This window comes from Argopecten irradians, chromosome 4, assembly GCF_041381155.1.
Source record: "Argopecten irradians isolate NY chromosome 4, Ai_NY, whole genome shotgun sequence".
NCBI classification, from domain to species: Eukaryota; Metazoa; Mollusca; class Bivalvia; order Pectinida; family Pectinidae; genus Argopecten; species Argopecten irradians.
The window spans coordinates 30,383,285-30,397,303 of NC_091137.1; the positions used below are offsets into that span (position 1 = coordinate 30,383,285).

The window sequence follows — 14,019 nt, forward strand, 5'->3', positions numbered from 1 at the left end:
CAGAATGAATTGATTATCTGGTCATTATTCTTACACAATAGACGGGTATGAATGCTCGAGCTTTGTGTTTTGTCATTCATGATATCTGTAGGATGTGGGGTTTGTAATCCTTTTGTACTTGAGGACTTGTGTTAGATTGTCGGCCGCGTACTCGGTAACAGATGTACATCATGTTTACATATGTAATGTTACAGACCCAATACCACATCTGGCGTGCACGCGCCCATCTGACATGGCTGCACATGCACAAAAAATGTCACTTACATTCTCGATCACGATTGGACATGACCAGAGTGAGGCTCCGTGACACTCAGATATGACAACCCCGAAATCCACAGCTTACCATTTAGCCATTCTTGTCATTTGTCGACTATCATTGCCTGTATCGCGACTCATCAGTGCTGCAATGACCTAGGCCAGAGCTCAAGGGAGACAACTATGATCGTAATCTTGTTGCACTTTCTGAAGAACAACACTCATTTTGAATGGAGTGAGAGATATGACACCCATCTTTCTTACAATCAGTCCACACATGTGCCCATGAGGGAGATGGCAGCATGTTTTTCTGTTCTAATTTTCTCTTTTGAGAACAAGAGGGCCAGGCTGTACCACACCTCATGGTTGGTGCCTTAGGTGATGTTGTAGTAGAAAGTGTCCTATCCTGATGATCTGCTAAACAGAGAGTGCACCTTTGTAGTCATAATGAGGTCACTGGTACCCCAAGGCACTTTGTCATCTTTCTTCCTCCCTCTCCCTCCCCTATTCTCCTCCTCCTATTCTGAATTTGTCATATGACACCCTCCCTCATATGTTCTTTAGCCCAGAGCTGTTTCTGAGTTGACCTACAAGAGTATTCAGCAAAATAATATTTTTTGTGAATAGAATTAAAGGCTCTTGCAGGGGGAAAAGACATGTTTCTTTTAAAACTAATTTGACAAAAAAGCTATTTGAAGATATCATTACTTTATTGCAAATGACATGTAGGATGCTTGAATGAAAAGACATGACACTAAGAAAAAGGGGGGGGTGTATATGGGGATGGTATTACTCACCCTCATCTAAGAGGGGGTCTGTAAGGGAGAGATGTTCAATGGTACTTATACTATGAGAGGCAGAGGAAGATTAGGAGTGGTGAAAAAAGCAACTGAAATGTAGTACAAATGTAACAAACTTGTGAGTAGGAGAGCATTGATTGGTAGCTTTAATTGACAGCCTCCCATTGAGTGAGTACACCCTGGGGGTGGGGAAAATGTGACATAAAAAATCTTTGTTGGTGTACAAGGTGGGGGAGATGTGGGTTTTCAGCAGGGATAACAATTTAAATGTGAGATGAAACCTCCCTCGTGTCACATTCAAGTAGTAATGAATTCTGTCTCTCTGCTTTAGTGTGAAATCCCGCCCATTGAAATATCTAAAACAGATGACAAGGGACCAACAAAAAATGGCCAACATAGCTCAGAATTATGTTAGTTTTTGACACATATGCTGAAGGTAAATAGTGTGAATACAGAGGAGGGGGTGTTTGGAGTTATACTATAGGTGGAGAGTGGGGATGGGACAATATATTTTTTTTTTTTGGGGGGGGTGTTATCGGTGTGTTTTGGGGGGGAAGGGGGTTGGAAGTATAGGTGTGATTTTCTCATTACATATGAAGATTAACCTTACAATCAAGTGTCATTGTACAGTTGGTGCAGTACATGTGTGCCCTGATCTCTCAACCTAAGTACCAAAAAGGCCATAAAATGTAGAGGGAGGGAGTGCAGGATTAGGTAATGGTGGAGTTTGAGTAGTCAGGCTCAAGATGGAGGAATCATGATGGGATGGGCATTGGGGGTGGGGGACTTCAAGGGAGGTTTGTGCTGTAAGACATTCTAGAGGAAAGAGAGGAAAACATTCAGGGGTGGAGTTGGTGGTGTAGAACTGAAGTTAAGTACTGTATAACCTTGAAAAGGGTATTTGGGGATGGCGTGAGGGTCTTTCGTGGGGTGAGTGGGGTAGGCTGAGGAGGTGCTGCACCAGACTTCTACTATTACACTTCACACCGAAGAGTAAAGACAGTGCACCTAAGGAGTCCCATGGGGACTGATAAATGTTGTCTGATTATAAACTGCAAGATAAAGAAGATAAAGTTATATAATAGAGATGGGTACACTTTACATGTAATAAATTGGATGTGTTCCATTCCTTTGTGACTCTCATAAAATTTGGACAGGAATTCACACCAGATACTCTGGGACTTTACCAAATAACAACATCGGGATTGAGAACTCCCTATTCAGATATAGATATGGTCTGTTAGACCCCTTGGGACCTGTGAGAAGATACAAAATCCTCAGGGTGAGGGCTCTAACATTAATATACATCCTTCCTTATCTTCTCCAAGCTCCAGTGAGTGCAGCATCATCCAATATCTATTCCCTTAGATAAGACAGTTTTCTACCAGATTTGTATCCGAAAAATAATGAAATGAAAAACTTAGTTATTTACTCATTTTCCATTTACTCTGGAGGATTATTTTTTGTGTGTTGGAAATTGGAAAAGTAATTTATTGCATTGGTGATCATTGATTAGTTGAGAACATTGTAAGGTTTTGACTTTCACTGGTTGAGGGATCATACACCTCGGGCTCATTAGAGGGTTCTGTTTTAGTAATGATGAGTTCTTGGATACCCATGGTACGACTGTTGTCAGTGATCCACACAGTACAACAGGGGAATTGGTTCGGCTCCATGTATGTCTGATATCCTATACTCACACAGTATCAAAAGATTATTTCCAAAATATTTTTTCTCTGAAGGCACGGGTGGGGATTCTTAAGCACACATACAAATTGAATACTTCATGAAAATCATTGAAAATAAATTCAAATTATGTATTGAAATAAATGTATAGCTTTTCATTCAATATTGAATGAAAGAATATATGTTGTTTGGATCAATCAGTTTGTGCTTTGAAAGCTTTAGAAATTCAAAGAAATTAAGGAAAGACGACAAAATTAAGATTATAGGTGATGAATTTGAAACTGACTAGGCGTAAAGTTTAGTATGGTATCAGTTTAAATTGGGAACTTTCCTCTACACCAACAGTTCGTTTCACAGTGGGACGTCTGTAGAACGCTTGCAACAGGACGGTATCAAGCAGTGCTGTCCATCAGCAAAAAATGTTTGTTTGAAAAAGGCTTGGCCCTCATGTGTGATCACATCTCTGGTTTCTGATTGGCTGACAAATTATCACATGTTTGATAGAAGCCATAAATCATTGTGATTGCTACAGGAATCAGAAAGGAAGTATCCTTGAAAAAAAATAAACGGTTCAAAACAGTGCATTGAAATTCAATTCTTTATGTTGAAGGCTTAGATTACAAATAAACATGTATGTTTCAGTTATATATTTTACATGTATCTGATTTGAAAACCATTCTTTTATGTGGGAAAGCACATTGAAATTCTGGCTGCCGTGTGAGCCATAGCACTTGTTCATAGAGCTAGAAAAAACACATGAAAAGTCATTAAAACACTCATTGAAATCTACAGGGTGGGACCGTCTAGCAAAGAAGCGCTCAAAAAGAAACTAATCTTGCGAAAAATCGTCGATGGAATTCGCAAAAAAAATAGATTATATTTATTGATTTAACATTGATTTTCAGTATCAATTTTGTTGTATCTACTGAGGGTTGAGTTTTGTTTGTCAGGCGAGCATTCTGTTTCTGTCAAAAGCCACACGAATGTGTTAATATAGACGTTCTTGAATTTGAATTTGATTATCTGGGATGGCGAAGATTCTGCGGATTTCTCCAGAGGAATTGACGGGAGGTCTTTTTTTTCCACTGATTCTGGGTAATGAGAATGTTTTATTGTAGGGCTGGTGTATTTTCCGTGGGTTTGTTGTTAAAGTGTTCGCTCCTGTATGCTCATTTTATGTAGTACTAACCACTTGACACATTCAGACATAATTAGGGATGGTTCTGGTTCCCATCTCCGTCCATTATTATTGGTGTTTTTTCCCTTCCTTTAAATGATAGCTACCTCTCCATCTCTTTGGTAGATGTATGATGGATACCCTGCCTTCATGCTTGTCGCCAAAATTATCTTACCACAATTTCACCGAGGAATGCTATTAAAGCTACATATTATCTTTAGAATTCAATTCCTCCTTCTTATTTTTGAATAATCGCTGCTCTATTCCACAATTTCTAAACATATCCGGTGTAAATTTAATGCGATTTCAGCCGAGAAAAGCCTTCATGATATAATAAACGGTTTTATAGCTCTATCAACACTAATGACCATGGCTATCAGTTATCTCGACTCTTCACATATTTTTATCATTTTGCCGTTTAAAATATGATAAATTTGATTACTGTTAAAGTCTATACCTGTGAAATGCATTACTTCATATATTAGCTTTAAATGGTAGGAATTATGGTATAAATACTAACTGATAATGTGTATGTGTTGTGACTAAACTTATTTCTGACATCCATACTCTCCCAAACTGTTTAAAAACATAAAAAGTGGAAAATTTTAGAATGGAAAATCAGAAAGTGACATTTGATTTATTTAGGGAGTGTTAGTAGCAAGGAATCCTATTTCATTAAACTTGTAAAAATTTGAGTTTATTCTCAATAGAACATCTTTTCATTATGCCTTCCGCAGCTTGTAAATGAAGAAAAAACATTTAAAAGATCGCATTTGATAAGGAAAAGATGCTGGAATGGGAGAAAAACTGCCCACTGTACGATTTAGATAATGAATTTATCTGCGAAGCCCGACAATATCTAGCAGTATGCGATAAAAGTGGCTTGATGGACATCTAAATTGTAAAAATATTTTTTTTATCCTCGGAGTCACAAGAAATAAATCTGGTCTGGACTATCTAAGGAATCTCCACTCTGCTAGGAAGAGTGTTGTATGATGAGGAATCTCACTCTTCTAAATGAGCCGTACAATTCTCTCGCTCAAGTTTGTGATTAATTTCCAAGATGGTGGTGATACTTTTTGTGGCGATGGCTCCACGGTTACTCGACATTGGCCATTGTTATCTGCTCCTCACCGTTTCGGCAATTATAGCGTTATCGCCAGAAAGCTTTGGCCATCAAGTGGATTTTGATGATTTGGCAAAGTGTTTTGCGATCAGAATTTTCCGTCTCCATTCCACATCGAAGAGGGAAGTTTACTGGCTGTTCCAGTGAATTTGGCGATGGCATCTCACAATAATAAAATAAATGATAGCATATACTGTCTTTTTGTACCAAATAGTTGTGAGTTTTATTGCTTTTTTAACCAGAAATATAGAAAATGATACAATTTAATGATTTGAAATAAAGATTGACACTTCAACTTCATTTCAAAAACATTTCATTTCAAGTTAAATGTTAAATTGAATCAATTTTACTGCCAATAAGTTAAAATGCAAACGAGTCACTTATTAAATAATTTTGTGCTGGTTTTCAGTAACGGGGTATCAGACAACATCCTGGTACTATCAGAACCAATATGGATTCTGTTCACCCCACTGATATGGGTACAGATGGTTTGTGCATAACTTGTAATAAAATCCAGATTTTTCGTCTGGATAAAAGTGACAATTTAGTGATAGAACTACAGGAAATGAATAAACACGTTTCCACTGTCTAAAAATTTTACATTTTGGGATACCAGAGTGAGGCTGATATAATCAGGACAGCAACACAAGCATTTGTTATCGTGATATTCAATGTGGTTTACAGAAGCATTGTAAATGTTAGGCCTTACATGATGTCAGATTTAGATGATGTATAGTACCCAATGGCTAAATTGTAAAATCATTTCACAATTGTCAAAATTGATATAAATTATCTGTCCAAATTTTTTAAGTCCTCGCCATTTCAGATTGAATCACGAACATTTATTTCATACAAACATTTCCAGTTTTCATGAGACTAATAATTATAATTCTGAAACCTTGAAATTTTGACTTTAATCATCATTGTTTAGTTATGCTATCAAAATTTTCCTTTGAATAATCTATTGCAATGATAGTCCAAGGACATTTAACCCTGTAATAATAAATCTAATTATTTTTCTAATTTAATTAAATTTTTAAAGAGCTTTGCCATCTGGAAAAAATAGAAAGTGAGAAAAGGTATTTAACTCTTTTTTCAACTTTGATGAATCAACTTGATGTTAACAGAGCAGACTGGATAGGGAAGAGAAGATAGCCTTAGGCGGAATCATCAACTTTGTTCCTTCAGACCGTCCATGTGTGATCATCGTATCCTGTCAGTTTTAAAGGCCTATGAAACCATGGTCTATTTGTTCGGGTAAATAAGCGTGATATTGCATTGTAAAACTACAAGCATATCAATTTTCCTAAATGAAAATTAACAATTAAACAGTCTTAATAATCATTAATTTCCAACATCATGGCTTAACCTCTAAATCCTCCGACCACTTGGTTAAGTGTGAACAGGGCTCGCATTCTGTCCACTTATTGAAGCTCTATACAATTATATCCGCAGAAGAAGGAGAAAAAACTTTGAATAATTAATATCGTTTGAAGTTAGGAAAAAAATCTTCAGACAAAAGTGTGACCGTGCTGACAGAAAAGGTCGCGACCCCTACACATACTGTCCTGATTGGTTGTCTTTTGGTTAATTGTGTCGGCTCCCTGCCTGACAAGCGACCATTGTTTAATGGCGTTTAAATTCACACAAAGGAATTGTGGGTCGTTGGTCAATTTTTCACTACTGCAGTTTTGTTACAAATTTGTTCTTTTTTTTTGTCAATGTTATATTAGATCAATACAGAGAGAGCTTGTGGAGAGGATACAAGGACAATAGTCTGATCAGCGATGAGCCACACAATATCAGCCGAACCACACAACAGACATGTAGATTTACACCGACGCTTCCGAGCACTATTCTATTTCAAAAGAAACACAAAGATGGACGAACAATGGAAATGATTACATAGATTAAAGTGGCCTTTACTTGATTAGAATGTTTCACATAACACATTTTACTCATCAGATACACTGGTTAAGGACATTCATAGCTAACCCATTATAGAAATGAGTTTATTTTACAATAGTGATCTTGAAAAACGGGTTTAAGCCAACGTAACTGGAGTTTCAGACCTGTTCCATTGAGCTGCCGATGGTTCTCAGTTATATTAGGATTCAATACATATTGTATGTGAATTGGTTTAATCTTGGATTTGAGATAAGGGTGGATATGAGATGAGGTTTCAAACTCTTTGTTCAATCTGGCTTTGAATTCAGGTTTTGAGCTCTTTATTCGACCAGGTTTTGATTTTGTAGGTTTTTAGTTCTTCATGTTCAGTCTTAGTTAATGAGTTGGGGATTTGAATAATTTGATTTTTAAAAGCTCAGCAAGACTCGATATCAGAACTTATTCAGTTTCTTCAGTAAAGTTACAATGACATTAATGGCTTTTTCAGCTAATTTGATTTCATCATTTTCTGACCTGCTTGTCCTAGCCGAGTATGAGAATTCTTGATGTCTGAGCTAAAACCCTGTAGAAATTAAAAGTATGAGTCGAGATTAGAATCTCCATGATTAAGTCTTTAGTTATGACCTGATCATGATGTTAAGTTTAATTTGACATGGAATATTTTATGGTCTCTTTACTGTTCCGCCTTTGTTCTCAGGAAGTATGACTTTAACAGACTGATGGAAATGGGATTACATTGTTTGGAGAGCCTTTATTACCAGACTCCGGCTTTGTCTCCGGTTCCCAATAATCTCAGTCCACCCACAATAGATCGGATAAAATGGTCAGCAATCCTTGATTGGTCATGCTAATACCATGTGGTCAGCCAAAAAGATATTTTAATGAACAAATACTAATTATCATATTAATCTCGATGGAGCATGTCTCAGTTACCAATGGATGCACACAATCAGGAATGTCCCTCGGCCATCGTGCTTCCGGATGATCATCAATAGAATACCAATTCTTAGGTATCAAATGCTTAATGTACATGATTTGAAAATTAAATTGGATCAAGAAAGTAGATCTCTGTCAAGCATGTTTTATTAAATTCATCAGAAATCTATAGCATACTAGGTATTAAAACATTTCTTCATTACTCTAATAAACCCCTCAGAAGTTTGACCTCGAGTGACCTGGTCAGCAGAGCTAGACCAGAACCTAAACTCCATAAATCTCCTGAATTAGGGTTATGTGGCTAGAGGAACTGGACATCAGCTGCCAGACTTGACCAGGACCAAAAACCCATAAATCTCCAGAATTAGAGATCTGCAACTGGACTTAGACTGGACATCAGGGGGTGTATTCCAGCCAAATGAACCATCACTAATACCCTTCCATCTCAAGTGGTCAAACAATGGACATCAGAGAGGAAATATGGACTTACCTGAGGGAGTGGTCAGTGTGGTTAGACAATAGGATGAAGTGAGCTGTACTATTATCAGATTCTGTTTGACCACTGGTCAAACATCCACTACTAGAAACGACAGATGATAGTAAAAAGGGCCGATGATATCCCCCCAGGTGTTCAGACCACATTGTGGTCAATTATTTATCATCTGTGTTGAATTTTACACCTTCTGACTATAAAACTACAATCAGACATTGGCCAGGCTTTACCTTCTTTAATCAGCATGTGTAACTGCCTGAAAAAAACTTTTACAAACGAATAAAAAAGTAAATTAAAATTTTGTAATACCAAATTACTCCCATTCTCTGTTATAACCAATATGGGTTTTAAAGTCTCATTTTTCCTTTTTGGATAGTTTTAGATTTTGTGTTAAATACCAGTTACATTGCCTAATGGCATCTGTACTGATCATATAGATAGCACTTTCTCTGTTCCTCGACCCCTAAAACACAATCACAAAAAAAATAATAAATGTTTCAATTATTTAACATTACCATAAGTAAAATAGATAAAAAAGCAATTAAATATCAAAACTGAAACAATCATCATAATACTGTTTCATGTAGAATTTAAAATTTAACAAGGCCCACAGATATTATACAATACAATAATTAGAGCTTTGTAATCTGGGACATCTGTTTGATTACATTCTTTATCAGGAAACAATACATGAAAAATGTATTCCTAATTTTTTGCACACAAAACTGTATGGCACAAAATAAACCTACTGAAAAATTCATATGCTTCATGCAGGTTCTCCTGCTCAACTGAAATGGTTCAGTAGGCACCATGGGCATAAACTATAATGAATTCTGATCACCTGTGAATTGGCCGCGGTTGTTTGCATTGCGGTTTTTATTCCACGCCTCATAGCCCAGGCATGAAGTTGAGGCTGTCCATGCTGTCAACAGTTCCAGCAGAGAACCATTTCTGTTAAATATGGGAACGGCTTTACTCAAGGAGAAAACAAGAGAAATCCTATTTCAGTAGGTCTAACCATCAAAAGGCAGGCAAGCACACTTATCTTCGAATAAAGTCATGTGGAGCTCATAAAATAGTTCAATTTTAGGTGAATTTTAAGTTTGTGAACTAGCTCCTGTTGAGTAACACCTGGAGATGATGGATGATGGGAAGAGGGTGATAAATCGTAAAATTGCATGTAGATTTTTATCAAATGAGTGATTTCAATTTTCTGGAGATTATGGGGTGGCAGTGTGCTACCTTATAGAGTTAATGATCCATAGTGTGATATGTGTCGCTATGAAAGGACCAAGTCATGTACAAAAATCCAAGATGGCTGCCACACGCCACTCATGATAAATGTGTTTTTTTTACCAGACTCGTCCTTTTTTATGGTCGATAAAAATTTAGAATTTATGACAGTTTCCGTTCATTTTGTGTCCTTTAACTTAACTTTTAATTTTTTTTGTCGAAAGTTTGACATCATGTACTTCCACTTAGTACTCTGTAAATCACTCTTTACGGCTCGCATCAATGCAAAAATTTTAAGTGGCCAATAAAAATCAAGTGACAACATTGACGAAATCTTAATGTAAATTGCTGTACATTGATGCTATTTTAAGATAAGCGCTCATTTGTATTATTAGTGGTCAAACATTTAAATAGATGACAATTTTGGTGACAATTTTTCTGGAAAGATTCCAGTCATAAAAGATGACTACAGAGCGTACTTTAGATTTCGTCTGATTGTGATGTGTGGTATTATTTAGTAGATTTATTATACAGACTATTTCACTGTCCTCTATCATATGGCGGCAGTATCTGTGAAATCTGTAACAGAAAATGAGAAAAATGGAAACATGAAATGGAAACAGATGTATTAAAGAGAATGAATATTACTCAATAATCTGGATAGAGCTGTTGGACATTATTGATTTGTAGCGTCAATATTCTGAAATGAGTAAGACTCCCTTTTACTGTAGACAATGGATTCCTGTGTTTGTAATGGATCCAGCTGTTATATGTTACATGTAGTAAAACTACATGACCCTGATACCATATATGTATGCATCATCATATTTACCAATTTCTATTCAAATCCCATAAAATGAATGTAAGTAATAGCTTATGATTTAGTCCATATACCCTCTTGTTCAGTTAAGCTAGCTTAAAGAATGTTTCAGAACCCTATGATCAGTGAATAGTCTACAGATTGGTGTCAGTACCCTGTGTTGGTGACATTGGCCATTAATTACGTCTCTCAATCTACAATCGGTGTCAGTACCCTGTGTTGTCTGAGATGAGGTGGTGATTGTGTTCCTAAGGTTTAATTACAGGGAGTTGCAACAACAGGAAATATTTGTCCAGCAATAGAGCTGTGATTCATGGCAATTAGGGTCCATTTATGTAGCAGTCCTGTCTATAGAAATAAAACTGAGCCAGGAAGCTATGATATCTTATGATTGATGTGTGCTAAATTTTCTTAGATACAGCCATTTTAGTAGCAAATAACAATTTTGAAAATGAAAAAAATATTTTTAAAAAAATGTAACTTAATGACTATTTGGTTTAAATTTAACGTGCCTGGCCATTTCTGCTAATTCTAGCTTAACAGCTGAGATTGGAAACACTAGAGGAAATTATTATTTTTATGATTCTAGAGAGAAAAAGAATGCCTACACTACAGCAGCCATCTGTTTTTAATCGCTGTTAATTTAAGGCACTGAACCAGTTATATAGGCAGCCAATACTACCTCTCAAACAACAGTCAGAACTCTCAGACCAGGATTTTCGTGGTCATTCTTATTGTAAAACAGACTTACAATGGCATACTACCATGAATACTACTGACTAATTTGTATCATCTTTATTCAAGATGATTTGAGCTTTATGATGTATTGACGATTTAAGTAGATCTAGGACTTTCAAGAAAATGAATCCTTCGTGAATTATCAATACTATTTAAAAGTGATTTATGGGAGGTAACTCTGATTCAGAATCATCAAAATATGATATCACTAACAAAAAATATTTAAGTTACAGACTCTGAAGTATTACATGACGGTGCATGTGGACCTGTATCCACACATTGGTCTGGATCCACATGTGGTGCTATCAGAGATCCTGTTAAAGCTAGGTCACAACTATGTGGGATAAGTGTTGTGTATATAATTAATCTGTAATGAAATCTACTGGGCATGAAAAAGGAGGGGGTAGGGGTTGAGAGACAGAAGTATTGATGTTGGTCCAGCTAACGATACATCACTCCAGGTATAAAAAACTCCATGGGGGATTAAAGGGGGGATTAATGCTTTAATCTATATGATGGCTGCTGTTTCCATATAGTTAAAAGTATTACACAAGTTGAAGTAAAACACCAAACATGTTAGATTTTCCCCAGGTAGCCATGCTTCACTGCAAACTAGGCTACACCATAGGGTTATGATAAATACAGAACTTCAGGAGAATTAATTTCAAAGATTGACTTCCTGTTGCGATGCAGAGAGAGAAAAAACGGGTTTAGGTGCTTGAATTTAGTATTTGAGAACGTGATTGTATCCCATCAAGTGCAGATGATGCCTGAAGAATTTGGAGATACACAGCATATAATATGTTCTGTGATTTTATCTGGTATACCTCCAGACTAGCTTACATCATTGGTACTATCTCAGAAATATTGAGAAAATTCTCTACAACAACCCAACAGCTGCTGTAGAGCTCCATTTACAGTGTAGATCTCTTTATAATGGACTTCAAATACGGGTCAACTTTAAAACAGTTCTTTCAACCAATGTTTGACACTATTTCATATACAACAGTTAGCATAAAAGCAGTCTGTTGAAAATTTAAAGTTTTTCCATTCAAATTCATCAAGAACGACTCTGTATATTCAAAATTGGTAAAAGAAAGATGATATTTCTTATTTTCAATTAAGCTGACTATGTATGAGCATTTGTACCACAAGAAAAATAATATGTAGGAAAAACTAGAGCAAGTTTGAAGTGAAATATCCTTTTTTGCTCCAATACTCTGGTGAAAGAATAATACAGATTTTGTAAGCCTCTGAGTGTACTGTACATGATATTAGGAAATACACAAGCATGGACATAAAATATACCCCAACTTAATGTTGTCTGATGTTAAACAGACAGATTTGTTAGCTACCAGACTAAGATAATACCAGATTTCTACACATTTTTTATCTGCAGGATAACAGATTATTTAGCCAAAAGGAATTCTGAAGTATCATTTTAAAATTTACAGTTTCAAGAAGATAGAAAGCTGTACTATCTCGATCAAGTCTTGTAATCGGTAACAAGGTTTGTTGGGAGATACAGGTTGTCATCGTAGTATTGCGAAACAGGACAGCTGGTCTGCTTAAGTTGATCAGGAAGATGTTTTGCAAGCATGGGCATGTCAAGGATGTAAATGTCTATATTTATCTGTCTATTAAGAAACATGAAATTTCTTGTCAAAGCCTCCATTTTTTCTCTCCTTCTCTCATCCATTTTTTCTATGCATACTATTGTAGAATAATTTTCTATATGAAATATAGATTTATTGCTTAGATCAGATAGAAAGATATTAAGATAAGCAATTTAGTGCAAATGTTGCAACACTTGCAAGTTGAAAGATATTACACCTTTTTTTCTGGACAACAATCGCAATAAACAAATGGATGATATGAAGGTTGACTGTCAGAATAATATAAAAGAAATCTTAATATAAACTGGCTAAATAGTGATGTAAAAAAACTGAGTTTGTTCTTTATGACTGTTTCTTTCTGATTTCCAGCCATTAGTCAAAGATACTGATTTTCACGCCCCCACCATTAAATGAGGGATTTGATATCATGTCTATGAGCATTTCACAACTTAGCTATATATGGCCTTCATGTTTGACCTTCATATTAGCATTGCTTCATTCTTTGTATTTAATTTTGTTTGTTATCTGTGTTTTTCAGTGAAATGTTCCAACGCCCTCGGGATGGAGTCATGGAGAATCCCAGATTCAGCCATTACGGCCAGTTCATCCTACAAAGACCAATCTGTTGGGCCAAAGAGTGCAAGGTCAGTCCCTTTTCATCTCAAATCTGATTGGTCAGTTAGGTATCTCATATGATTGGTCATCTGGTCTTGTGACATTTGCTGATATTTTGTTTGGTCAAACAAACAAGAAATCAATATCTCAGTTAATAAGTTATCCACCAAAGTAAAAGAACTTTTTCATAGATGGAAGTTATAAACATTTCATGACACATTTCAATAGTTGCTGATCATGTGTTAAAAATTCCTAGGACTTCAGGAAGGGAGAATTAAAGAGAATTAATTTTGTAGGGTTTCATGACAAGAAAGAATTTTATATGTAGATCATCACATCAGGGAGTCATCTTGTGCTAGGCACAATAAAGGAAGCCATATTGTAGCATGCTTCATATGCATGGAAGACCTACAATACCGAATCATGCAAATTTCACTTAATCTTTTATTAGAATTCCGGCTTGTTACAACTCTTGTAACTGGTAAGATGGCTTCCTGTCTCCAGAATTACAGGGAATGGGAGAAAAGTATGTTACAAGGAACGACTTGAAAAATCGCCACATTTTAATTAGAGTTGCACATGGCCTTATTATCTTAACAATGGGCGAACTCATTAT

The 14,019-nt window shown here is 36.1% G+C and overlaps 1 protein-coding gene across 4 annotated transcripts in view; it reads left to right on the forward strand.

The window, feature by feature from the left end:
- LOC138321252 (discoidin domain-containing receptor 2-like) overlaps positions 1–14,019 on the forward strand; it is a 245,975-nt gene that overhangs the window by 178,886 nt on the left and 53,070 nt on the right. For all 4 annotated transcript variants that reach the window (XM_069264798.1, XM_069264796.1, XM_069264797.1 and 1 more), the window contains one exon: positions 13,327–13,432. In XM_069264798.1, coding sequence (XP_069120899.1) covers positions 13,327–13,432 — 106 coding nt within the window. The remainder of the gene's footprint in view (positions 1–13,326; positions 13,433–14,019) is intronic.